At 44.3% G+C, this 26,292-nt stretch overlaps 1 protein-coding gene across 1 annotated transcript in view; it reads left to right on the top strand.

The window, feature by feature from the left end:
• The window catches only part of USP40 (ubiquitin specific peptidase 40), an 89,362-nt gene that overhangs the window by 58,755 nt on the left and 4,315 nt on the right, over positions 1-26,292 (top strand). Inside the window, 10 exon segments of the mRNA XM_030323726.1 lie at positions 486-572; positions 6,299-6,335; positions 7,928-7,992; positions 9,750-9,824; positions 12,728-12,854; positions 14,883-14,977; positions 16,264-16,379; positions 20,897-20,962; positions 23,169-23,379; positions 23,520-23,615. Of these exon segments, the coding sequence (XP_030179586.1) occupies positions 486-572; positions 6,299-6,335; positions 7,928-7,992; positions 9,750-9,824; positions 12,728-12,854; positions 14,883-14,977; positions 16,264-16,379; positions 20,897-20,962; positions 23,169-23,379; positions 23,520-23,615 (975 nt within the window).

Below are 26,292 nucleotides of genomic sequence, written 5' to 3'. Positions count from 1 at the left end.
TCCCAGCTCCCTCCTCTTTAATTCGTTCCTACCGTGAACTTTAGCACGTCAGAGTGCATGACAAGCTTGTGGCGGGGGAATGTGACAAGTAAGATTGAGTCTGAAAGGAAATGAACTGACAGATCAGATTCCCTGGACAGAAAATAAGATCACAACCAAATGACAGAGGAAAAACCCAGCTAATGCTTACAGTGTGTAGCAAATCCTTTTGAGGAGTGACTGAGAAAGAAGTGAAGATCATAGTGAAATAATAATACCTGTGACAGACAAACATTGACATAATAGTACCTACAGGAGTAAAAACAATGGTGTGAGCATCTTACGTTTCTAGGTGGTTGAGATTATTGTTTGAATTGCATCTTTATTTGTATACAATATGAGTTTTTTATTAAAATTCCATGGGCCATTGGCTTGTCTTTTCTGGAAGAAAATAACACATGTATAAAATTTTAAAATTTAGATTAAATCGCATTCATTGATCTTAGCTGTTCCTGTTTTTCACTGTGGGGAGTGATGTTCAGCCTGGTACAGAGATGGAGATCATCGTAGAAGAAACAATGTCTGCGAGAGATGTAAGTAATTTTACTATTTTTGGCGTGGGGAAAGGTCTGTGGGCGTTTGATCTAGGGAGCTGTGGGAACCCGTGTTTGGGTTTTGAGGTCCTAAGGTTAGGATTCACATAATATATTTTAAAGAATTCTGTGCATTCATTAAAAGAGTAATTTGGGGAACTCGGAAATTGGTGAGCCAACCCAAAGTTTTAAAATAAGATGATTATTTTTTTTCTTTTTTGATTACCAATAATACTTGTTTATTACAGAAATCTGGGAGGACTTTAAGATACAAAACAGGTGAACATAAGGGAAGGGAAGCAAAAATAATATAAAAACAGGGAGGAGGACAAAACATAAGAGACTCTTAAATATGGAGAACCAACAGAGGGTTACTGGAGGGGGTGTGGGAGGGGGGATGGTCTAAATGGGTAAAGGGCATTAAGAAATCTACTCCTGAAATCATTGTTGCACTATATGCTAACTAACTTGGATGTAAATTTAAAAAAATAAAAATAAAAACTCTGGGCTCTGTAGAAATGGATTAAAAGAAAAAATTAAAACCTCATTATCCTTTATCTCACTAATGTTAACATTTTGGCATATTTCCTACTGGTGTTTTTAGGTTATATTCATAATGACACGCACACTCATGAATGTGTGTGTGTATAGGCTAAAGCCAAACGAAGAGTTGTATTAGTGTCACTAAGAACTAGGACTTTCGGTGTTGGAGAATGGAAACACACATAACATTGGTGTAGTTGCATAGAGCCCGCACTCCTGAATTTGGATCAGAAGAGACAGAATGATCTTGGTGTTTTTAAAATTTTTTTTTCTAGCTCAGTCCCCTAGAACAGCTTAGATACAGTGACTGGCCAGGCGGGAGTGAGCCCCAGCGCCCAGATTGCGATTACTAAATACCATTTCCTACTAGAAGGAATTAGGGCTTCTTGAAGTAGCCATTGATTCTGTATCTAGGTCAGGAACATGTCTGGTGAGCCTGGAACGTCTTGTGCTCACAGAAGCAGTAAACTAGCAAAGACTGCTGGGAGCAGCAGAGAAGTTCCAGGGCCACCTTGGAAGAGGCTTCTGCTGGTCACAGATAAGACCGTTGGAGCTTTTGTAGGAATAATCGTAAAGCTGATGAGTACACATACCACATACATAAAATTCATGAGTTGAGAATGATCCTAAAAAGACCGTCTTTGGGGCGCCTGGGTGGCGCAGTCGGTTAAGCGTCCGACTTCAGCCAGGTCACGATCTCGTGGTCTGTGAGTTCGAGCCCCGCGTCAGGCTCTGGGCTGATGGCTCAGAGCCTGGAGCCTGTTTCCGATTCTGTGTCTCCCTCTCTCTCTGCCCCTCCCCCATTCATGCTCTGTCTCTCTCTGTCCCAAAAATAAATAAACGTTAAAAAAAAAAAAAAAATTGAAAAAAAAAAAAAAAAAAAAAAAAAGACCGTCTTCATTGGTTACACAGAGTGGACACGAGTGAGCCATAAGGAAAGGGATCGAGCATTGTTCCCCTTTTTCTTTTGGAAACGATACTGCAGGGTAACCAAATAGGTAATGAGAAGGGTTTTTTTATAGACCTATCTCAGCTAATACAATGAAGAAAGAATTTTAGACTGTCACAGTTTTTTTTTTAACTCCTAGGGAATTAATGGATCTAAACAATGATCCTGAAAGACCGCTAGCAACCTAGACATTATAGAAGTTCCAAATTGATACCCATGCTCTTTTGGAAAAAAACAAACAAAAAAAACAACAACAACAACCAGAAAAAAATAGTGGACCTGAACTTTTAGGTCTGAGGAGCAGTGTATAAGGAATAAGGGGACAGAGGGATGTGTTCCCGCACCGCAGGGCTACCATCTGCACAGTCCCAAGGTGGAAAACTCCTCTTCATGACACCGGTGGCAGGATGAGGTTAAAAGGGACTCGGGAGACTTAGGGGGAGCAAGGGCAAACGACTAAAACTTAGTCCCAGTTTAAGAGAAACTCAGGGAATTAGGGACGCCTCTGCTGGCTGTCGGTGGAGCACGCGACTCCTGATCTCAGGGTCATGAGCTCTTGCCCCACGTTGGGCATAGAGCTTATTACTGAAAAAAATGAAAAAACGGGGGAATGTGAACACCAACTGGGTGTTTGTTATTAAGGAATTCCTAAGTTTTTCAGATGTCATAATTGTTCTCGGTTCACGTTTTTTTTTTTAAGAATGTTCATCTTTTAGAGATGAGTACATTTATTAATGAGTATCATTAATAAATGATACGATGGCTGACATTCTCGCTTCAAAGAACCTGAGGGGAACATGGACACACCAGCCAGGCCAGGGCAGGCATGGAGATGGGGGGGGGGGGGGCTGGGTGTGGGCGGTTCGTGTTTACCACCCCTGCACGTGTTTGAAATTGTCCGTGGCAGAACATTTTTTGTTACCTTTTGTTACCTGCTGTAAATATTTTCCTGGTTTTTCATTTGCCCTGTAGCTTTTTGGTTCTTTTTAACTCCAAAGAAAAGAAACCACAGAACTTTCCAAAGTAGCGATGTGATGTGCATAATGTGATGTGCCTATCTTTCCGCTCTCTTGAACCCGCTGCAGGCAGACTCCTTCCCTCTGTGTTGCTGTGCCCGGAAGCGGTTCTCACTTGTCATCTTCCTGCTCTCCATGGCGTTTTGACATGATTGATGCCTCTCTGTTCCTGTTTTTTCTTTAATGTTTGTTTATTCTGAGAGCACGAGCAGGGGAAGGACAGAGAGAGATTCCCAAGCAGGCTCCATGCTCAGCATAGAACCTGGTGTGGGGCTCGATTTCACAAACCTTGAGACCGTGACCTGAGCGGAAATCAAGAGTCGGACGCTTAACTGACTGAGCCCCCCAGGCGCCCCGGTGACTCTGTTCCTTGAAACACTTTTGTCACTGGCCTCAAGAGACCACAAGTCGTCAGGAGTTCCTTCGCCTCACAGGCCTACCCCTTCACAGTTTGCTTTATGCTCTTTTTTCCCCTCGTCAGCATCCCAGCACTCAGTTCCTAGACTGGACCTCGCCCCAGAGCTCCATGCTTGGGTATCCAGCTGCTCCCTGCTTGTCTGACCGTCATCCCAGATCACCACACCCCTGCTCTGTACACCTGTCCTCTCACCTGTCTCCTGGCCTCACTCACAATTCCAGCTTCTGTCGGTTGATGGTAGCGACTCCATTTTTCTCCTTGCTTACGCCAAACACCTTGGAGTCGTCCTTGATTCTTTTCTTTATTTCACATCCGGGTCTTCAGGAAGTCTTTTTGGTTCTACCATCAAAATTTTCTAGGATCTGGCTACATCTCTCTCATTCCTTCCACTGCCACACCTTGGTCAGCTCTCATCTGGATTATTCCAACCGCTTCCTGATGGATCTTTGTCTTTCCAGCCTTGCAGTTCTCAGGGTCTGTTCCTACAGAGGAGTTGAGTGATCCCTTTACTGTACTCAAAGCTCTTCTGTGCTTCCCTGTCTCATTCAGAGCCACGGCCAGAGGCCCTGAGTGTTCACTCTGCTCAGCCACATTGGCCTCCATGCTGTTCCCCAACACGGCCTTTACATCGGCCATTCCCCTCCTTAGAACACAGCTAAGGTGGATGTCTAGCTGTTTGTGTTTTTGTTTGTTTGGTGGTTTTTTGTTTTGTTTTGGTTTTTTTGCTTTTTGGTGTTTTTTTTTTAGTGTGCACACAGTGTTGCATCCACACGACTCCTGAAACAGAATGCTACGGGCACCAGTGACAGTCACAACAAAGTTTATTACAATGAGAGGCAAGGCCGACCGATCGGGACCAACACTCTTGATAAGAGTGTGGCCCCGAACAGCTGGGGTACAGAGTTTTTATAACCGATCACATCGTTTTATCATCACCTGGGAACAGAACAAAGAAACAGTTTCCAGATGAGTTAGAAACAGTTGCCTAATGAGGAGTTTACTTTAGACTTTCTGCCTCTAAGTTGCAACCAGTGGATCTCCTTGACCCTGCCTCTGATGCTCTTTTCTTTGAAGTTTTGTTTCCTTAATTGGTGAAGCCTAATTTACAAGAGTATGAGGGGTAGTTTACCAGAGCAAAGCAAGGCTGTTATCTCTTAACCTTCAGTGTCAACACAAAGCAGTTATTTTTCAAGCTAAGCATTAGCCCTACACTACAATTTAACCCTTACAACAGCACACGTGGGTTGGGGAGAGGCAGAGAGAGAGGGAGAGAGACTAGCAGGCAAGCTGCACGCTCAGGGTGCAAGGGTGCAGGGTCGTGGGATCATGACCTGAGCTGAAATCAAGACTCTGAGCCCCCAGGCGTCCCTGTTTGTGTTTCTTAAATAATGCCTGTTGTGAAGACCTCAGTGTGTTTTGCAGCTTCGCCCCATTCCCTGTGTGTTAATGTGATGTGTTCTCATTGTCCTCTTTTTCTAAACAGTCTTTGTTATTTTTAGTCCTACAGCTACTCCGGGATTCCCTGGGGGCGGGTTGGGCAGTGCTAAAGATCCTCCTTGGTCACCAGCCTGTGCTGGTCCCTCAGAAGTCACCATTGTCTTGGGAAGGTGTGATCTGACCACACCCGTGAATGTGTGTCCTTCCAGACTTTGGACATGCACGGACCAACATGGGGAGGTGTGTGTGTGTGTGTGTGTGTATGTACAGACGAGGGGCTGGGCTTCTTCGCATGGTTTCTTTTACATCATAAATGGGATCACGCTGCATGTATTATACTAGAATTTTCACTTCAGATATTTTAAAGATCTTTTAAGACCAGTGCATATAAATCTCCTGTATCCTTTTAGCTGTTTTAAGACCTCTTATAGCTTATTTATTTATTTATTTATTTATTTATTTATTTTATTTTTTTTTTCAATGTTTATTTATTTTTTTGGGGACAGAGAGAGACAGAGCATGAACGGGGGAGGGGCAGAGAGAGAGGGAGACACAGAATCGGAAACAGGCTCCAGGCTCTGAGCCATCAGCCCAGAGCCTGACGCGGGACTCGAACTCACGGACCGCGAGATCAGGACCTGGCTGAAGTCGGACGCTTAACCGACTGCGCCACCCAGGCGCCCCTCTTATAGCTTATTTAAATGTTCCCCTGTTAATGGATATTTTGATCCTTTGGTCTTTTTTTTTATTCCTTATTCTTCCTTCCACTCTGGTGTAGTATAAATCACGTTTTATCTACTCTTTTGTTCTCAGTTAATTTGAGAATGTTTTTTCCGTCAGGAAGTTGGGAGTTTCTATTTTTTATTATTATTTAAACTTGTGTTAATCACATCTCGCTTATTGTGTTGTGCTGTGGGGTCGCCACCTGCACAGATCTTTCTCTGTGAGTTTATAGATGGCCAGTGGTATTTCTTGAGTGCTACATAAAGACTAATCTCTCTTTGTAAGATTCAGTTCAATGTGTATCTGTGAAATCAGTCTAATCCTATCCAGTCAAAACCGTGGTGTTGGTCCTCACAAGCAGAAGGTCACACTATAGACCTGGGTGCATCTAAGTCTCAGATGCAAACACCAGGAACTTGTTTTTTCCCTCCTGGGTTTGCTCCAGCTCTTAGGAAGCAGAGCTTGCTTAAATCCTCTCCGTGGCTATGTACATCCTGATCTCTTCGGGAATTATTAAATGTCATAAAATAGGCCCAGAGTCCAAAAGGGGTATCTCTCACAGTACTGTAACTCAAAAACAGAAAACTAATGAACATGGTTTTTCTATGTGTGTCTGTGTGTGTGTGTTTTTTTTTAACAGTGTTTAAAGCTCATGCTGGAGAAGTCAGGCCTACCAGGTAAGTTACAGACCACGATGATGCAGTCTTATCTATATCCTTAGAATAAATTACCTGCAAGCCTAATGAAGCTTTTCAGACATTTTTGGGCCAGGTCTGTTACACTTTACACCTCTGTGTGTACATAGTGAAGTCTCCTGGTTCATATTTGCAAGCTCGAAGAAGTCTGGCTGTGGGTTAGCAGACACTGGCACAGTTAGGATTTATGCCCTCCAGAATTACCCAGGCTGCTCACTGATGGGTTTTTTTTTTTTCTTTTTCTTTTTAACGTCATGGATTCAGAATTTCAGCGCATTGTGCTTCATGCCAGGATTTTTGTGCTAGAGACTAGGGAATGTAATACAAATGAAGAAAATAAATCTTTGAAGTAGGTACCTGGGTGGAATCACGCGAGCCAGCTCACAGGGGCATCACGCAGCTCTTCGAGCATTTGTGGTCCTCAGACTTCACTGGAGGGTAACCTGTGGTTCCGGTAGCCGGGAGGCAAGCTGACGGGCCTGCACAAGGGGCCCTGTCCTCGGAGCTTACACTCCTGTGCAGGAACAGTGCCTGTTCCCGTCTCACCGGTGACAGAGGCTGAGACTGGCTGCAGGGTTTACTCAGAGTCACATGGCAAGTAGCTGGGCCTCTCTGCCCACAGAACCCGAGTTCTTCCTTCCAGGTTATGCTTGGAAGTAATGGTGTTCACTTTCAGCTTCCTGGTGGTGTTTGCTTATTGTTTTTAAAACACACTTAGATCAAGTTAAATATTGCTGTAATTCTTACGGTATTTAAACCTAGAACTAATGGCAGGAGAGGGTCTGCAAAGAACAGTATTGTAAGGACTCAAACCTGTGGCCTGTGCAGGTGAAGTAGGAGATCCAGGTTTCTTCCTTTGGCTGCAGCTTCTCTGGGTGGGTGGCGTGGCTCACTCTTCACAAGACATGGCTGGTGCGTTTGTTTGTTTTTTCATAACCAGGATTTCCAGCTCTTGCTCTATTCAGCTTCCCTCTCCTCCTCAAAGAATTTCCCATTTCATCTCAATATAGGAAGCATATCGAGAGCCAGTAATCTAATTAAAGAATATTTTACATTTTTAAGTGTTCATTTACAACAACTTCATTAAAATTCTATTTCAAAAACACTTTTTTTGTTAGATTAACTGATAACTGGATGGGAATAGTTTGTGCATGTTATCAGTTGCTAAGAGACACGAGCATATACTTTCAACCAAGACCATGAAATAAAACAACTTCATAATGATTTTAGAAGAGATTCTGTACTTGGGTATACGTGTACATCTATGTGTACTTGTGTGTGATGGGTGTGGACATGTAAATAATACAGGTATAATGTAAATATCATGTAATCACAGCAAGCGTTATTTCTGTTCACAAGTATGCAGATCTTAGTGGGATGGAGAGCAAATTAACCAGATTGGAGGAACAACTTAATTTTTTTCATGGCTGGAAGAGATCATTTACTTTAAAAGTTAGTTAGTAGTTAGTAGACCAAATCTCATTTGATATTCATTTATCCAAAAGGGACATCATTGACAAACTCTTAAAATATACTCATCATTTTTTTTCATACTGATTTTGATTCCTTCACAGGAGACACATGGCATTTACGGAAAATGGATTGGTGCTATGAAGCGGGAGAGCCTTTATGTGAAGAAGTAAGACTATTTCTACACATTTTGTTCTTTAAAATGATTGTTTATTTTGTGTTTCATGCAGGACACCTACCCCCCTCATGAATACATTTGAGAGAAAACTTTAATCGTTTTTTTTAGGACACAAAAATCTGTACCTGGGTCTACTTTTACTTCTTTACTGTGGGCTTTTGACACAGAGGGAAAATCTCAGCCTCGTGGGAATGTTTCTAACAGCTGTGTTAGTCCTCTTTTGACTTCAGAGAGTTTGTCCCTAGAAATAATAGTTCCCCATTGAGAGACAGAGAACTTCAGAGAACAGAAAACATGTGAGCCGGTGAAAGAATGCGAAGCTACACTCTGAATTTGGAAACCTGAATATTTTAATCTCCGTTGCTCTGAACGTTAACGATGGCAGAATTCATCTTCCCAGCCGGTCACTTAGGCTTTGATCAAAACTGCATCTCAAGATCCATCCAGACTCTTCCGGTAGCCTTAGAAACAGTGTTATCACAGGCTAGTTGGAATCTGGTCAGCCGTCTTCTTGCTGATTCAGGTAGCATCAAACCATGGCTCTAAGGAGCCCCAAGACGAAGCTCTGTGAGAAAGCTTAGGCATTTGTGACCAGCCACTCTTCCCGCAGTCTGCCTCTGCGTGCCCTCTGTTCAGTAACAGGTGGTGGCATTGAACATCATCAGAAGGTTGACTCAAGCAGGTGGACTGGGGCCCTCCCACCGGAATACTCTTCGCTGTGCAGGGCTGAGCGAGTCTGCACAGAGAGGCCCCTCTGAGTCTTGGCCAGGAATCTGACTGCCCAGAGTAAGAAGTGGACCTCGGAGAATCTTGGGGACACACGGTTCGGATGTCAGAGAGCGTATCTGGTCATGTGGTCTCTGCATTTTCTTCTCTGTTAATTCCCACATCGGTATCGGTTCGTCTAAAAGCCATCTCCGTGTCCTCATGACTGGCTCCTCCTCCCAGACCTGCTGTCTCCCAGCCTGGTGTCTTCAGCCCACAGTGGCGCCTCCCCTGCTTACCTGCCTCCTCCGTATTTGGTCTTGGCCTTCGGAGACCTCTCAACTCCTCCACTCCTTCCTGATTCTTCCCACCACTGGCTGCCTGGGCCAAGTTTTTTTCTTCTTTTTTGGCCTCTTACCTAAATTACACCAACCGGCTTCCCCAAGTCAGGTGTCCCCCACTTCAGTATGTCGTTCTGTGGCAGCCAGACTGGTCTTTAAACACCCTTCTCAGAAAACTTGAGTGCCTTTTTTCAAAGCACCTAAAAACTCCTTTATTTCTAGTTCACAGCCCTTCCACCTGTGACACCCCCCCCCCACCCCCCGCCGCCCTCCGATCAGTTCCCTCTCCAACTGACACTCTAGTCGGCCCATCTCTCAGCTCTTCTTGGATTCTTGACATAACCTCTACCGTAACCCTTTTCTTCTCAGGAGAATTCCTTCTCTCGTTTCCTCCAGCTTTTTCCAAATCAAACCCATCCTTTAGGCTTAACTAGAATTTCATCCTGTGTAGCTCAGGCTCTCATCCTTTCTCATTCTGTCCACCTCCCCCCTCCCCTAATCTTTTATGATACCTCCGGTTCATACCCGATAATTTAATACGTAATGATACGCTGTTTTACAGTCTCAGTTTATTTCCTGTCTTCCCCCATAGCTGCCTTACTGTTTCTTTCTTTCTTGAATGGGTAGTAGAGGCATCTGGTGTAAAGAAAAGAACCTAATCTCTGTTGCTGTCAGAACTCATAAAGGAATTTCTTTCCCCAGGACGCATCCCTGAAAGAACTTACGATATGTTCTGGAGATACCTTGCTTTTAATTGAAGGAAAACTTCCTCTTCCGGTAAGATTTCGCTTCTGAATTGACATTTTATAAATCACAGTTACTGCTTTCAGATTACAAAGATGGCATATTCTCATCGTGGGGAAATACGACCCATCGTGAAGAGAATGATAAGATTTGGGGTAAGTTCTCTAATCAGACAGCTGCCAGATTCTACATCTTTATAGATTTCCCTCTTATAAAATCAGTTTGTATACAATGTTATTTCCTACTTCTCATATTTCATTTTTTAACCTGACTACAACATCCAAAAATAATCATCATAGCCAGTGTATGCCTTACCATGGTTTAATTCATATATATTCCCGTTTTAAATTTTTTAATACTTAAATACAAATCCTCCTTAAAATTGTTCCAGAGTTGGGGTGCCTGGGTGGCGCGGTCGGTTAAGCGTCCGACTTCAGCCAGGTCGCGATCTCGCGGTCCGGGAGTTCGAGCCCCGCGTCAGGCTCTGGGCTGATGGCTCAGAGCCCGGAGCCTGTTTCCGATTCTGTGTCTCTCTCTCTCTCTGCCCCTCCCCCGTTCATGCTCTGTCTCTCTCTGTCCCAAAAATAAACGTTGAAAAAAAAAAAAAATTAAAAAAAAAAAAAAATTGTTCCAGAGTCAAAATCAGCAAGTCAGAAGGTACGAACTTTTACAGACTAGACACTGTCTGTATCTTGCCACGTTGTTTTCCCAGAAAGCTGCACCACATTGACATCCCTAATCAGCCACATCTGAGAGCTCTTAAATAAACACTGCATGTTACCACTTTTTTTTTTTTTTAATGTTAGTGCAAGTGGAGGGGCAGAGAGAGGAGGACAGAGAATCTGAGGCGGGCTCTGCACTGACAGCAGCGAGCCCCAGGTGGGCCTTGAACTCACAAACCGTGAGATCGTGACCTGAGCCAAAGTCAGATGCTCAACTGACTGAGCCACCCAGGTGCCCCCGTATTACCGCTTTTTAAGACCATTATTTGTTTTTTTGTTTTTTTAATTTTTTTTTAACGTTTATTTATTTTTTTGAGACAGAGAGAGACAGAGCATGAACAGGGGAGGAGCAGAGAGAGAGGGAGACACAGAATCCGAAACAGGCTCCAGGCTCTGAGCTGTCAGCACAGAGCCCGACGCAGGGCTCGAACTCACGGACCGTGAGATCATGACCTGAGCTGAAGTCGGACGCTTAACCGACCAAGCCACCCAGGCGCCCCTATTTGGTTATTTTTAATGTGGACACATGTAAAGGCAAAAGTTAAAAAAAAATGATCCCAGATTCCAGCACTGAGATAACCATTTGGTTATGATGAGAAAATTCAAATACCATGGAAGGCCATAAAATGAAAAAGGTTTTCCCATATTTTTCTCCCCAGAGAGAGAATGAATTTACTTTCCCTTGCATATCCTTCCAAGAAAAAACTGATGCCTGTTTGTATGCAGAATGTTACAGAAGGATATGTGTGTTCCCTTCTAACGTTTACGTGAAGGGGGTCGTATTCTTTGCATTGTTTTACACTTGGTTTTTGTTTTTATTCACTTACTATATCTTGAGGATCTCATATCAGCACACACCTTATTCTTCTGCATCACTTCTTAGAATTCTGTTTTATTCCATGACCTTTAAAGTGAACTTTTTAATGGGTAATATTCATAATACAAAATTTAAAGTGTATAAAAAGCGGGGCCAGGAAAAGTAAGCATCCCTCCTGCCCTCCAGCTGCTCAGTGCCCTCCCTCTGTAGGCAACCAGTTTCCACTGTATCCTTCCAGAAGTATATACTTTTTAATGTACACATATGCACACACGTGTGTATGTGTATATACGTAGCACATACATACATGTTTGTGTACATGCATGTTTTTCTTTACGCAAAAGATCATATGCAATTCTTTTTCTGTACCTCCCTTTCTTCATGAATATTTTATCTCCATATATATGTTACGTTAGTATACATAGAGCTATTTCATTGTTTGATGGCTGTGTAATATAGTCCATTGTGTGGACGTACCGTGGTTTATCCAACCAGTCTCTTTTCAAGGTTTTAGGTGGTTTCCAGTCTCTTGTTGATACAAATAACACTGCAAAAAATATCACATATGTGCCATTTGCACGCATGTATCTACGGGATAAGTTCCTAGAACTGAAATCACTTTGTCAAAGGTTATGGCCTACCATAATGTAACCGGTTTGTGGTTTTTGCCACCGTAAACAGTTTGCATCTGTGGCTTTGTGTACGTGGGCTAATATATCAGCTTTATTTCCTGTAGTTTGTATATAGGAATCCCAACTTAGAGCAGTAGGTTCTTCCTTCTTTATAAAGTTCCTTTAGGAATTTTAATGAGTGAAAACTGCTTCTAACAGGTGCATTGTACTAGTGGAGCTCTTACAATGCCTGAAAATATTTGTACAGTTTATTCTGTTAAATATTTTGTTATCTTGTTTATACTTGTCATTTATTGTGGTAAGATACTACAAGTAAGTGTATCTACTAAGATACTTCTAAGCAAAGAACACTGGATCCCAGTCATCCATCCCAAAGACTAATTTTTATGACTTTAAACTTTTTTTTTTTTTTTTTTTTTTTTTGGGAGAGAGCAGGAGAGGGGCAAGGAAGAGAGAGAATTGCAAGCAGGCTCTGCGCTGATGGCACAGAGCCTGACGCAGGGCCCGATCTCACAAACCACAAGATCACGACCTGAGCCTAAATCAAGAGTCTGGTGCTTAACCAACTGAGCCACCCAAGAGCCCCGATCTTAAACTTTTGATTGTAAAAACAATAAACAGATGTAGCGTATGGCAGTTAGTAATCTAAAAAGAAAAGTAATACATTCAGGAACGTTTTCTGTTATCAAGATATTTCTCTCTGTGGAAGTAGAAATTCACTCCATGCATGTACGTCACAGAAGTTAGAAATGCTCCATTCTTCAGGGTTTCCTGAAGGTGCCCATCTGGTGGTACCAGCCTGGGGGTCCCTCCGGTCATTGGAAGAGTCATCAGGACCAGGTGGACGGTACCCCTTCTCCAAGTGGGGTCTGGACAGCTACTTCCACCCAAGGTGAGAACAGAACAGTGGCAGCCAGTGTGTCCTAAAGAAAAGTAAAGTGACAAAGGAAGTGTGTGTCTTCAGCGTAAGGCTGAAAATCGAAACCTGTTTATTCCATAACCCATGCCACGATAACACTGTCCTATTTTCCTGCAGTGCTTTGTAACCCTGTAAAGTGCCGGCTCTTATTATCCTTATTAATCAGTGTATCAGATGTTTTCACCCCACAAGATCCTCATGAATTTAGCCCATTTATTGTAACAGATTGGGACACTGAGTCTTTAGTCCCCGCAGGGGCTCCTCTGCAGCCCCCACGGCAGAGACCACTCCCTCCTTCCTGACTCCCTCCTTCCTGCCGGCTCCCTCCTTCCTGACTCCCCCGCCAGGTCCCTGCCCCTCACCTCTGACTTCTGAGAAGCCCGAGTGCGAACGCTGTTTTACTCTAAGTTGTTCTCCATGGACAGAATTGAGCGCGCACATCGTGATGAGCAAGAAGTCACTAGCAGAGAGCTGGAATGTGTCGTAAAAAGATTTTCACTTCATTACAGAGAAAACACAAGTTAGTTTTCCTTGTAGCTAAATAAAGAATATATTTATGGTAGGACCAACTCTTTACATATTTTTTTCCTTTTGTTGTGTTTTACTTCATTATTTAGCGGTTCTAGTGCCTTGAGGTATTACACACTTAATATTTCTTTTTACCTTTTAAAGCCTCAGTACTGAAATGAACACAGATGAGTCACGTTGTTGTCTCCTTACTCTGAAGTCAGGATTATACGTAAGGAGCAATAAAATACTTCATGTTGAATTACCTCTGAAATTGGCATTAAGTTTTTTTGTTTGTTTGGGTTATATTACATATGCACTAATTCTAAAAATGCTTTGGTGGTAGAATATTAATTACATAGAGAATTGGATACAAACTTAAAAAGCAGTGTCTTTCTCCATGAAAGTAAAGAAAAAAGGTTTTTTTTGAATGTTTATTTTTGAGAGAGATGGAATACGAGTGGGGGAGGGGCGGGGGGGGGCCCAGAATCTGAAGCAGGCTCCAGACTGCAAGCTGTCAGCACAGCACCCAACTCAGGGCTCGAACTCCGGAACCGTGACATCATGATCTGAGCCGGTCGGATGCTCAACCACCCAGGCGCCCCAAAATAGTTCATTTTTTGATAGTCCTTCTATATCACAATATATGGGAAATATGTTTTCGTTCCTGAGAGTTTCCTAAAAGTATCTTCTGGTGGCATCAGCTCATGGTGTACTTAAGACAGAAGAACCACTCACAAAGAGCTTTTTTACTTAATTTACTTAATCTGATATCTTACTGTGTATTAGCACTGTGCCCAGCAATCAACAAAGCAAAAATGAGTTTTAAATTTAGTTACCAACTTTTGTATCTAGAGTTTTAGATAAGAGAACATTTTGGTTTTGCCTTTTTAAAACAAATGTAGAAAGTCCTTCTTACTGTCAAGGAAATTTTAGTCAGTAAACATTTACTGGCCATTTACTATGTGGCGTCCACCAATCCCAGACACTGGGAAGACCAACAGGATAGATGGAGAATGCCTGCCCTCTGTGGAAAATGACCATCGTCTTGGGGAGACAGAGTAGGAAAGCCATACACACAAGAAAACAGACAAAACGTGTTGGGGTAAGTGTCACGAGAGAAACAAGAAGGTAAAATAGTAAGGGCTGAGGATCCTACCAGTAAAGTCCTCTCTGAGGAAGGAGAAAATGTGGAGAAGAATATTCTAGGAGGACATCACAAGCGTGAGACTCCTCAAACCCACTGCAGTGAGAGAACCGTGGCATTGTGCCCCGGTTGTGCATTGTGCATCCTCCCTCCCTGCCAGCGTACCAGGCGTGGCCTCCTCCCTTCCCAGGTCCCCAGGGACCCAATTTGAGGAACTCGGATTCATACTTTCTTGAATGGAGCTATACTAACCCTGTTTGTAATATCAAAACATGGCGTGTATTTCAGAAATAGGAAGCGAACACACGGCAAAGCTCCTCTCTAACCTCCAGCTCTGTCCCTCGTAGGCGCTCCAGGTGACCTGTATGCAGAGGCTTCCCTCCGCCACGTGGGGGACCTCGAGATCTCAGAAGAGGCCACCTTGCTGGAGCTGAAGTCCCAGGTCAGACTTGCTCCCGTGGCGCACGTTAGTGGTGGCGTGGCTTCTTCCAGTGAGATATTAATATCTTCTTCTATTTCCTTTTGCCTCACTTACAGTCTGTTCTGATATGGCATGTGTTATATGCCATGTTCAGTGGTAAGTACCCAACAGGCGACTCACGCATATGGCTCAGACGGCCCCTGGTGTTTGTTTCTGCCACTGGCCTTGTGCCTTTCATTTCCCCCCACTCTGACAGGCATGCTGTGTGCTTTCATTTCAATTTGTCCTCAGTGACTTGCAGCTTATGTTCATTTTGATGTCTGTAAGGAAACATGATTTATTGAAACATCTGTAAAGCATTCACTTTACCCCTTTATTTACATTGTTTTTGTATCATCGTGATCCATGTGTTAAGTGTTGTCCGTTAAAAGACGTGTTATCTGTCTCCCAGGTCCAGACATCAGCTTTACGGTAGGGTGTCAAACTGGATACTGTATCATTTTCTTCTGTATTAACATTAGTAGAGAAAGGGCATTCGGTCCAAATGGAAAGGCTGGATTGAAAACAACACAAAATGCTTAAGAAGCATCTTACTGTTACTGGGCATCCCTTTCTCTTAAAAAAAAAAATTGGGGTGTCCTGATCTTGACTTTCCTGTTGTGTCCTCGGCGTATGAAATAACCTTCCTCAGAAGCAGCAAATGGTCTTATTCCCATGAGGGACAGGAGGGGAGACTTTTTTGTCTTATATTGGATTGAGAGATACAAAATTGCTGTTTTTAGATAAAAAATGAATACTGGCCATTTTATATACTACAACCTAAATCTATAAATAGTTCTCAGCCCCTGCAAAATTAGTGCAGAAGTTGAGGCCTAGCAGTTGCCTCCAAAGATTCCGAAACATTTCAAATTCAAGTTCTTTCACTGACTGAGGAAACTCTGAAGAACTACGTTAACGGTAAAGAAAGCGGATGATGAACCCCTTGCTTTCATTGGAGCTCTTGTGAGTTATAGAAATTAATTTCTAAGTTTCATTTTCTAAAACATGATTTAAAAGGAGCTTATGGCTCAATAGAAAATTCACTTATCCCACAAGCTGGTTTCCCTAGAGAGGAATACAACAGTTAACTGGACTGATTTCATTCAAGCGATATCCCTGAGATTTTTTTTTTTTTGATAGATTTTATCATTATGCGAGATACTCTTTCCCTCAGATGACATTGTGTAGGGCTTCAGTTTCATCCAAAACAATACATGTTGCGGGAGTGCTTTTCACACCATTGGAGAAACGTCTTGTTTCTTTTCTAGGCCATGACCTTGTCCTCCTCTGATTTCGTCATCCCGTCCCCAGCCTTCCTTAGAGCCTGGACCTTGGAAAGTAAGCGCCCCAGCAGGCTTTTACGGACCAACCTGCAGCAACTCAAGTAGGTTCCCCCTCGATACTCTGTCTTCCGTTTCCTCCACCGCTGTGGTACTAGGTGGTGAGAGGCCGGGGGAGAAGGCAGGCAGCCTGTTGTCAGGTAGACGCTTTGAAGCAGAAACTCTGGGCCTTTAGTTTGCCACATTAAGCATAAATGTAGCTTTGTGTGTTTTTACTGTGCTTCAGCTACCGTGAACAGAATTTTGAGGTTTTTTTCAAGCTTTATTGAGATATAATTGACATGTTAGCACTGTGTAAATTTAGAATGATTGCCACCATAGCGTTAGCGAACACCTGCATCGCATCACATAATTACCATTTCTTTTTCATGGTAAGAACATTCAAGATCTGCTCTCCTAGCAACTTTCAAATATGGGATACAGCACTGTGAACGGGAAGAGCTGGGCTGTACGTTAGAGCCTCAGACCTCACTTGTCTTCCTCCCGGACGTTTGGACTCTGTGATCAGCATCTCCTCTTTTCCTGCAGCCCTAGAAACCGTCACGTACTCTCTGTTCCTAGGAGTCCGGCCTTTTCAGATTCCACATATTTGTGAGATCGTACAGGATTTCTCTTTCTCTGTCTCACTCACTCCACGTTACTCGCATAATGTCCTCAAGATCCATCCATGTTGTCACAGATGATAGGCTGTCCTTCTTTCTCATGGCCGAATGATAGTCTGTCGCTTACACGTATAGACACCACGTCATTGTCTGTGATGGACACTTAGGTGTTTCCAAATCCTGGCTGTTGTGAATAGTACCCGTTTGAGATTTTGTTTTCATTTCTGTGCGTACCCAGAAGTGCTAGGTCATACTGGCAATTCTGTTTTTAATTTTTTGAGGAACCTCCAGAAAATTGGCTTCACCAACTTACATTCCCACCAACAGTGCCCAGGGCTCCCTTTTCTCCACACCCTCGCCAGCACTTATCTTGTCTTCCTGATGCTAGTGGGAGGTGGCGTCTCAGGGTGGTTGCGATTTGTATTTCCTTGATGAGGAGTGATGTTCACCTTTTCACGTGCCTTTTGGCCACCTGTAGATCTTCTTCAGGAAAGTGTCTATTCGGTTCCTCTGCCCATTTTTTTACTGGACTGTTTTGGAGGTTTCTTGCTTTTGGGCTTTCTGGGTTCTTTCTTAACCCTTTATCACATAGATGATTTGCAGGTATTTTCACCCATTTCATAGGTTGCTTTTTCATTGACTGATGGTTTCCTTTGCTGTGCAAAAGCTTTTTAATTTGATGCAGTCAGTCCCACTTATTTTTGCTTTTCTTGGCTTTTCCTTTTGGTATCGGTACCAAATCCAAAGAAGTCATCGCCAAGGCCAATGTCAGGGAGCCTACCTCCTGTGTTTTCTTCTAGGAGTTTTGTGGTTTGTGGCCTTTCATTCAAGTCTTTAATCCATTTTGAGTTGCTTTTTTTTAAGTTTGTATTATTTAAATACACCATATTAGAGCACATGTCTCTGAAATATCACAAATAAAAGATTTTTTTTCTTGTTTCAGCAAATTAGAAGTAGGGGGAAATTTCTACACAGTAGCTGCTATGAGCCTGATGTTTTTCCAATTTTTTTTTTCCATTCTTTTTTTTTTTTTTTTCTTCTTTGCCATGGAAGTAGCAACATTAGGACGAGAACACTTACATGCATACGTACACTGTGTTTTACAGAGACATAACAAAAGCGTTTGCGATAGAGTGTTGCAAACGCCACATCTCTTTCCTTTATCTCATGTTCGGTTTTGATTGAAACACATTTCCTTACAACGCTTAAATATACAAAGAGTAAGTAGAATGTTGTTAAGGTAAAACACAGGGTACAGACTCTGGCCAGTGCCCTGCTAATTGTTAGAGTAGAAAGCAGATTTGAATTCTCCTCTTAATTCTCCTAATTAGCTTCATTAGTCATTTCCCTCCTCCCATGCTCCCCCCACCCAAGATGTGCCCCTGTGGATCTTTTTTTCATTTTCTCTACAGTCTCTCCATCAGCCCAGGTTCGTGGGGTGCTTAATGTTTGTATTCAGTCATTTTAATACACCGGTAATGCGGAAAGGGCGGTCAGGTCTGACGGAGGTGCGGTGGCGTGGAGCTGGCACTGGGGCTACCAAAGCGACTGTCTACTGAAGACAACACGGGATCCACCGTGACGAACGCGGTCTGAGTTGAAGGCACGCATCTGGCATTACTCTGACCTTCCAGCAGCCCGGGTCTGGCAGTAGTGGATGGCACTGAAGTGAACGTAAATGGCCACCGATGAGAGTTGTGGGTCTATCACGTCCACAAAATAAGCTGCCACTGATGTAGTGAAACCGATCTTCTGGGACCACGTAAGACACTGAGATGATGTGCATCGCCTCGGGCCCAGTTCGCGCGCAGGAATCGACTGTCCTTAAGCGCTGCAGGCTCCGCTGTTCCCAGATCACCGACCATAGTCACTTGTGCACGGGACCACACCGCCCTCGGTGTAACAGGACAGGGCTGATGTCGCCCCACTGCGCCCGGCCGCAGGGGCACGCGAGGCTCCAGCTGTGCCAGTAGCTGTCCGTGGCACAGAGCAGACAGCGGCCCGCATCTTGCCCCCCGCGGCCGGCGCACCGCTTCCGGGGGAGCTGCCGCCCGGCTTCACCACGGCCTGCTTTTCCCCTCGAGGTGGCGGCAGAAAGCGAGCGAGGCCGCTTGGCTTCCAAGGAAGAGTTTTTGAGCTGATTTTTGTGTGCAGCGTAAGAGAGCGATCAGTTCCGTTCTTTTGCACGTGGCTGTCCGGTTTTCCCAGCACCGTCTGTTGAAGAGACTCTCCTCTCCCCAGTGTGGAGTCTTGGCTCCTTTGTTGTAAACTCATGGGCCGTGCGTGCATGGGTTCATTGCTGAGGTCTCTGTTCTTCTCCACTGGTCTTTGTGTCTGTTTTTATGGCAAAACCATATTGTTTTGGTTACTGTAGTTTGAAATCAGGAAGGGTGATGTCTCCAGCTTTGTTCTTTCTCAAGATTGCTTTGGCTCTTTGGGATCTTTTGCGGTTCCGTACAAATTTTAGAATTGGTTTTCTGTTTCGGTGAAAAATGCCATTGAAATTTCGATAGAGATTGCATCGAGTCTATAGATATCTCTGGGTAATGTGGACATTTTAACAATATTCTTCCAATTCACAAACGTGGAATTTCTTTTCCACTTACTTGTTTCTTCAGAGAGTTTCTGTCATCAGTGTCTTCAGCATATCGATCTTTTGCCTCCTGGGTTAAAATCTCTTCCTGCGTATTTTATTCTTTTCAATGCTCGTAAATGGGACTGTTTTCTTAATTAGTCTTCCTGATAGTTCACTGTTAGTGTGTAAAACATTAAATGATTTTGTATACTGATTTTGTATCCTGAGACTTTACTGAATTCATTTATTTTAATAGTTCTTTGGTGTTTAGGGTTTCCTATATATAATATGTCATCTGTAACTGGAGACAGTTTTACTTCTTTCTTTTTGATTTGAATGCCTTTCTACTCCGTGTTTCATTGCTCTCGGAAGGACTTCCAGGACTGTGCTGAACGAGGGCAGCGAGAGCGGGCGTCTTCTTACTCCTGATGGTAGAGGAAGGGCTTGCAGACTTTACCACTCAGCATGTTAGCTGTGAGCTTGTCATATATGGCCTTTATTATGTCAAGTTGCGTTTTGTCTCTACTCATTGTGTTGAGAATATTTATCAGGAAAGGATGTAGAATTTTGGTCAAATGCTCTTTCTTCCTCTCTTGAGATGATTAGATATGTACCCTTAGTTTTGTTACTGTATCACATTGATTGATTTGCAGATATTGAATCACTCTTACATCCCTGCAATAAATTCTCCTTGATCATGGTGTAGGATTCTTTTAATGTACTGTTGAATTTGGTTTGCTAAGTCAGGTTTTGTATCAGGGTAAGGCTGGCCTCATAATAGAAATTTACAAGTGTTCCCTATTCTGTTTTTTGAAAGAGCTTGAAGAGGATTGGTATTAATTCTTGAAATGTTTATTAGAATTAACCAGTGTGGGGCGCTTGTGTGGCTCAGTCGGTTAAGCATCCTACTTTGGCTCAGGTCAATCTTGCAGTTCGTGGGTTTGAGCCCTGCGGTGGGCTCTGTGCTGACAGTGTGGAGCCTACTGTGTCTCCCTCCCTCTCTCTGCCCCTCCCCAACTCATGCTTGCGCTCTCTCTCTCTCAAAAATAAACATTAAAAAATAAACACACACACACACACACACACACACACACACCAGTAAAACCATCTGGTCCTGGACTTTTCTGATTCAGTTCCCTTGCTAGTAGTTGGTCTGTTCAGATTTTCTATTTAGTGCATACTAAGTCTAGTATGTTCCAAGACTTACCCATTGTTTTCCAGCCTGTCCAGTTTGTTGGCATCCATTTGTTCATAGTTGCCTCTCAAATATTGAGTGTTCTTATTTAGTACATTCTTTTGCTCAAGAGAAAACTTAGAATTTTCCCCAAAAAATCTAAAAACTTAAATGTCACTCAATAGTATTTTGTTTCATTTCTTTTATCAGGGAGTATAAACTGGGAAGGAAAACGGAGATCTGTCTAGAGCCCCTTCAGAAGGAAGAAAACTTGGGGTAAGCCATCCTATTCCATGTACATGTCTCGTCAGGTGGGTAGTTTCCTGAAAAACTGAACAATGTGATCAGTAGTGAAGGGTTTTTTCCCACTGCTTGAGTAGCATGGCAGCTTAAACCAGATTGTGTTCTGCAAATATGTCTGTATGTCTGGTGTCTGGAATTTAGAACTCAGTTTTCCATGAAAACAGTGAGTCACAAATGCATACTGACTCCGTAATGATCTCAAAGTGTAGGAAGCTGCTCATTCCCAGCTCTCACCAGTGCACTGAGATAGTCTGTTGTCAGACTGACTTAGCACAGCACCTGTCACTGCCCCCCCCCCACCCTACTTTTTCGTCTTCACAGTGCCTGACATATACGTACTGAATTATGTGTTACTGGTCTCCCACTGCTGGGATGTAAGCCTTGTGAGAACACATCCTTTGTGTTTTGGTCACTGCTCTTGCCGCAGTACCTAGAACAGTGCCTGCGTCGTGGTCACTAATTATTGAATAAAGAAACACCCCTAAGGGGTCTGTAATCAACCTTCCTATTTCTTTTCTCATTACAAGAAAGTCTTTTAGGGACACCTGGGTGGCTAGTCGGTTAAGTGTCCAACTCTTGGTTTCGGCTCAGGTCACGATCTCACAGTTTGTGAGTTCGAGCCCCACGTGGGGCTCTGTCCTGACAGTGTGGAGCCTGCTCGGGATTCTCTCTCTGCCCCTCCCCCGCTCACTCTCTCTCAAATAAATTAAAAAATATAAAATATTTTATAAGACCTTCTATTGGTATCATAAAATAGGTTGCTTCTACCTGATGTGATGGGAACACCATTCCTGCTGTTCATCCTGCTGTGTAGTAACCAGGAGCCCTCCATCGACAGGACTTTCATTTAACCCCTCTGCGTTTATAAAAGTGCATCCTTTTTTTTTTTTTTTAAATTTACCATTTTTTTTAACGGTTATTTTTGAGAGAGTGGGAAGGGCAGAGAGAGAGGGAGACACAGAATCCGAAGCAGGCTCCAAGCTGTCAGCACAGAGCCCAGCGCGGGGCTCAAACTCACAAACTGTGAGATCACGACCTGAGCAAAGTCAGAAGCTTAACCGACTGAGCCACCCAGGCGCCCGTAACAGTGCATTCTTAATACAAACCATATGACCAGGAGTAGTTCCCTGGAGGGGGATTTCTGGATCAGATGGTATGGATATTTTACACTTCTTAAAAGTTAGGGTCCTTTCCGGGTGAGTTACACCAATTGCTGTTCCCACAGGCCGTGTCTATGAGTAGTATTACTTTGCCCTCAGTTGCAAGTATTCAGTGTTGGTTTGAATGTTTGCTAAACTGATAAATGAGAAATGGTTGTCTTCTCTCATTTGCTTCAGTTCTTTGATTGCTGGTAAGACTGGGTATTTCTCAAAGGCTTGTAATAAGCCATTTGCATTTTGCGAGTGTGAATTAATTCATATATTTTGTGTGATTTTATAACGGGGTCATATGAAAAAGTGGTTTGTGAGTGCTTTCTCAGTGACACTGACCCTTGGTCACATCTGTTGTAAGTGGTACATGTCCCTTTGCAGACCAGGCCGTGCACTTGCTTGGGCCCCCTCCCTGGCGGCTCCCTGTCCTTGACCAGCCCCCAGAGTCCCACACCCCCCCACCCCCCCACCCCCAGCCTCACCACACCTGCACCCTCCCCGTGCCGCTGCCCCCAGTTGTTCCCCCATCATGTCACCCCTTCTTTTGGTGAAAGCACCCACAAAACAGAAACGTGTCACTTAAAATCCCACATGGTCTCAGCACCCTAAACGCCCAGCAGTTGTGCCCGCTTCTCCCCTCCCCACCTTCCAGCTGGAACCCCATGTCCCGTACCACCCCACATGCCCAGCTCCTCCCATCCTTCTGCGTTTGTCTCCCTGGGCCCCTCTTTCCCGCGCCAAGCCTTTGCTCGCTTCTCCCTGGCTGCCCCGCAGCAGCTCAGCCTTCGGGCACCTGTTCCATAGCTCTGTCTGGCGACCTCGGCACACTGGCCCGGCCTGGCCCGGCGTGGGAGCTTCGCCCCGCTCGGGGCCGGATCAGCACCGAAGGAAGTCAGAGTAGGGAAGAGTATTAGAGGGTCTTGGGAAAAGCCAGGAGAGTGGGAGGGGAGGCTTCGCCCGTCACGCTCCCCCATGGATACTGCGTTCTCACTTTGTTCAGTCTGACACTCGACTGTTTTCTGGCACAGGCCCCACGACGTGGTGCTGAGAACACAGATGCGCATCCCCGGCAAGAGGGCATACTCCCCGCACGTGGACTTGGTGTGGGACACCGCCTGCGGCTGGACCGCCGGCTCCTTGAGGCAGCGCATCGCCCACTTCTGCTCTCTTCCCGTGGAGAAAATTGAAATCGCCAAGTACTTCCCCGAAAAATTCGAGTGGCTTCCAGTCTCCAGCTGGGTAAAGTTGTGGGCCTTTCTCAGAGAGCCTGGGCCTCGCTGGTGTAGTCACTAGGCCACGTGCGCTTTCCCACAGATAGGGAACTTAGTGAGAACCTGAGATTGACTTTTCTTTATTCAAGATGCTTGATTTCTCTATAGAACCAGCAAATTACCAAGAGGAAGAAGAAGAAAAAGCAAGATAATTTGCAGGGAGCACCTTATTACTTGAAAGATGGAGACACTGTTGGTATCAAGGTAAGTTACTTAACAGCAAATGTACCACTTCAGTAAAACACCAAGATCAAGTGATCTTATAGAGAAGTTGTATCAGTTCTTCAAGGCTCAGATAATCCCGTCTTCTAGAAATTGTTTCAGAGAATGGGAAGCAGAAGAGAGAAAGCCAGGCAGCTCGTTATGAGGTCAGTAGGACCTCAGTATCAAAACCTTAATCTGGGTTTGACACACATGAAAAAAATGCTTTTGAAGTTGTGTCGTTCAGTGCGTTGCCGTAGGTTTTCGTAGGTTCCTGTATTAGGGGAAGACCTTTCCTTCCGTTCCTACTTTGCTCCTTTTCTTTTCATCCCGAATGAGCACTGTGATACCAAATCCCTACTGTGTCTGCACCTGTTGAATTAGCTTCACAGCTTCCCACCTCTCATCTGGTGTCCTGTTCCTACATAAGTGACAGAGCCACCTGGCTTGCCTCGGACAAACCTACTTTTCACACTGTAATATTTCTAGGTTAAGAATTAGTCATTTCGACCCTTGATTTAAGAATTAACTTCCAGATATTAAGTTGACTAAGGATTAAATTGCTGACTGATATTTCACATCAAGGAACCAGTATTCCCTTACCCACCACTTGCATTCAGCATTGTAATAAACAGTGGGACCCTTCCCAAAGAACAGTAAATAAAGAAAAAATTGTGAGAGAAATAAAGGAAATTCTAAAAGGAAAGCATGAAACCGTTAACGTGCAGTTCTACAGAGGAGATTCAAGAGACTGTACAGATAAACCCTCAGATCAAGAGAGTTCAAAAGACTGCAAGGTCGGTATACGTAAAACTACAAGGTACCCGGGAATGCATCCAGGCAAAAGATTTCGAAGACCTCTCCAGAGATCACAAAAATATTCAGCAGTATTGAAGCTTCAGTTAGACACACAGCAATATTCCATCTCACAGTACAAAGATAGCAGAATGCTTCCCACGTCTGTGAAGTTCGTGCTGGTCAGTAAGAGACATAAACTCACGAGCAGGAGCACAGGGCAGAGAGCTGAGGTGTTTAAAGACCACGGTCCGGGGGCACCTGTGTGGCTCAGTTGGTTGAGTGTCCAACTTAGATCACGATCTCACGGTTCATGAGTTTGAGCCCCGCGTCGGGCTTGCGCTGACAGCGAGGAGCCTGCTTCAGAGGCTCTGTCTTCCTCTCTCTCTGCCCCTCCCCCACTCATTCTCTCTCTCTCAAAAATAAACCAACAGTAGATAAGTAAATAAAAGGACCAACAGTCCGGGTGCTCACCTCACCAGGTACAAAGTGTCAAGGGCAGGCAGGAGGGGGGCACTTGAAACATTAAAAACGGATTATTCAGTAACTGGTACTGGGAAAATGGGTTATTCGTACAGGAGAAATTCTCATAAAGAGGGTCCCCAAATTTATTTGAGCTTCAGGCCCCGGAAAATCTGTATCCAGCTCTGCTCACACCAGATACATCAATATGAAAACTCAAATGTGAAAGGCAGTGATTTCCAACCTTTAGAAGATTTAAGAAATCCTTCTTAACCTAAGTCATAAGGGTTTTCTCAACATGAGAAACAAAAAGCACAGACCAAAAGAAAAGGATGGATAAATCTGCACTAAAAGTAAAAATTACAGGGGCACCTGAGGGGCTCGGTCAGTTGAGCGTCTGACTCTTGAGCTGAAATCAAGTCACGATCCCAGGGTCGTGGGGTCAAGCCCCACATTGAGCTCCGCACTGAGCGTGGAGCTTGCTTGAGATTCTCTCTCTAAACAAAGAGTAAAAATTTTAGTTCATCAAAGGAAATGACAGTGAAAAGGCAAGCCACAAAGAGGAACAAGATCGGTCACAAGGATGATGGCCCAGAATGTGAAGGACATCTGTAAGTCAGTTACAGAAAGACAGCCCGACAGGGGAGACCGGGGTGAGGATGAACACACACACCCCCCCCCCCCCCCACCGCCCCGTTCTTGGAAGGAGACTGGCCAGGAAGCAGGGCCTTTGAGGTGAAGCAGCGGCCGCCTCTGGCAGGGGCGCACGCGGGCTGGCACCGGAGACAAGTCCACGCCGGGCAGGACGATGCTTGTGCGCAGCAAACCCCGGCCATTCCTAGACACAACCTGAATCAGCTCACACACGAGTGAGGAGACGTGCGGAGGGCTCACCTCAGCATAGGTCGGAAGAACTTCAGTGACCCTCAGAAAGGGAACAGATAAAACGAAGAAAGGTATTAACGTGGTGATCTAGAACACGGCAGTTAAAATCCGTAAATCAGGGCGACATATGTCAACACGGACAGACCTCCAATTAGGGTTGAAAACAAAGTCACAAAGTGGTCATTTACAGGAAATGTAAAACCCTGTAAAGTGCGGAGGGTCCCAGAGGGCCACAGTCCTGGGTAGTAATCGGGGCGGAGGGAGGACGGCAACAACCAGGCTCACCTCCACGGAGCACTGGCCTCTGACGGGCGGGGGGCCAGCGGCGGAGTATGAGTTGTCCTTGGAAAACAAATGTGCAAATGTGGTCAAAGGTCAGTGGTGTTAATAGCGGTCACTGAGCAGCTTTTTCATCTACCCGGCACCGTCCGTTGTAGACTGGTCCGTTGTAACTGGCTCCCGGGCCACACGCCTGCAGTCTTGCAGGTACTGCTCTGAGGACGTGGACATCGGCCCGTTACCTCTGTATTTCCTCTTA

This window comes from Lynx canadensis, chromosome C1, assembly GCF_007474595.2.
Source record: "Lynx canadensis isolate LIC74 chromosome C1, mLynCan4.pri.v2, whole genome shotgun sequence".
Classification (NCBI taxonomy): domain Eukaryota; kingdom Metazoa; phylum Chordata; class Mammalia; order Carnivora; family Felidae; genus Lynx; species Lynx canadensis.
This window is presented reverse-complemented; position numbering and strand designations above follow the sequence as displayed.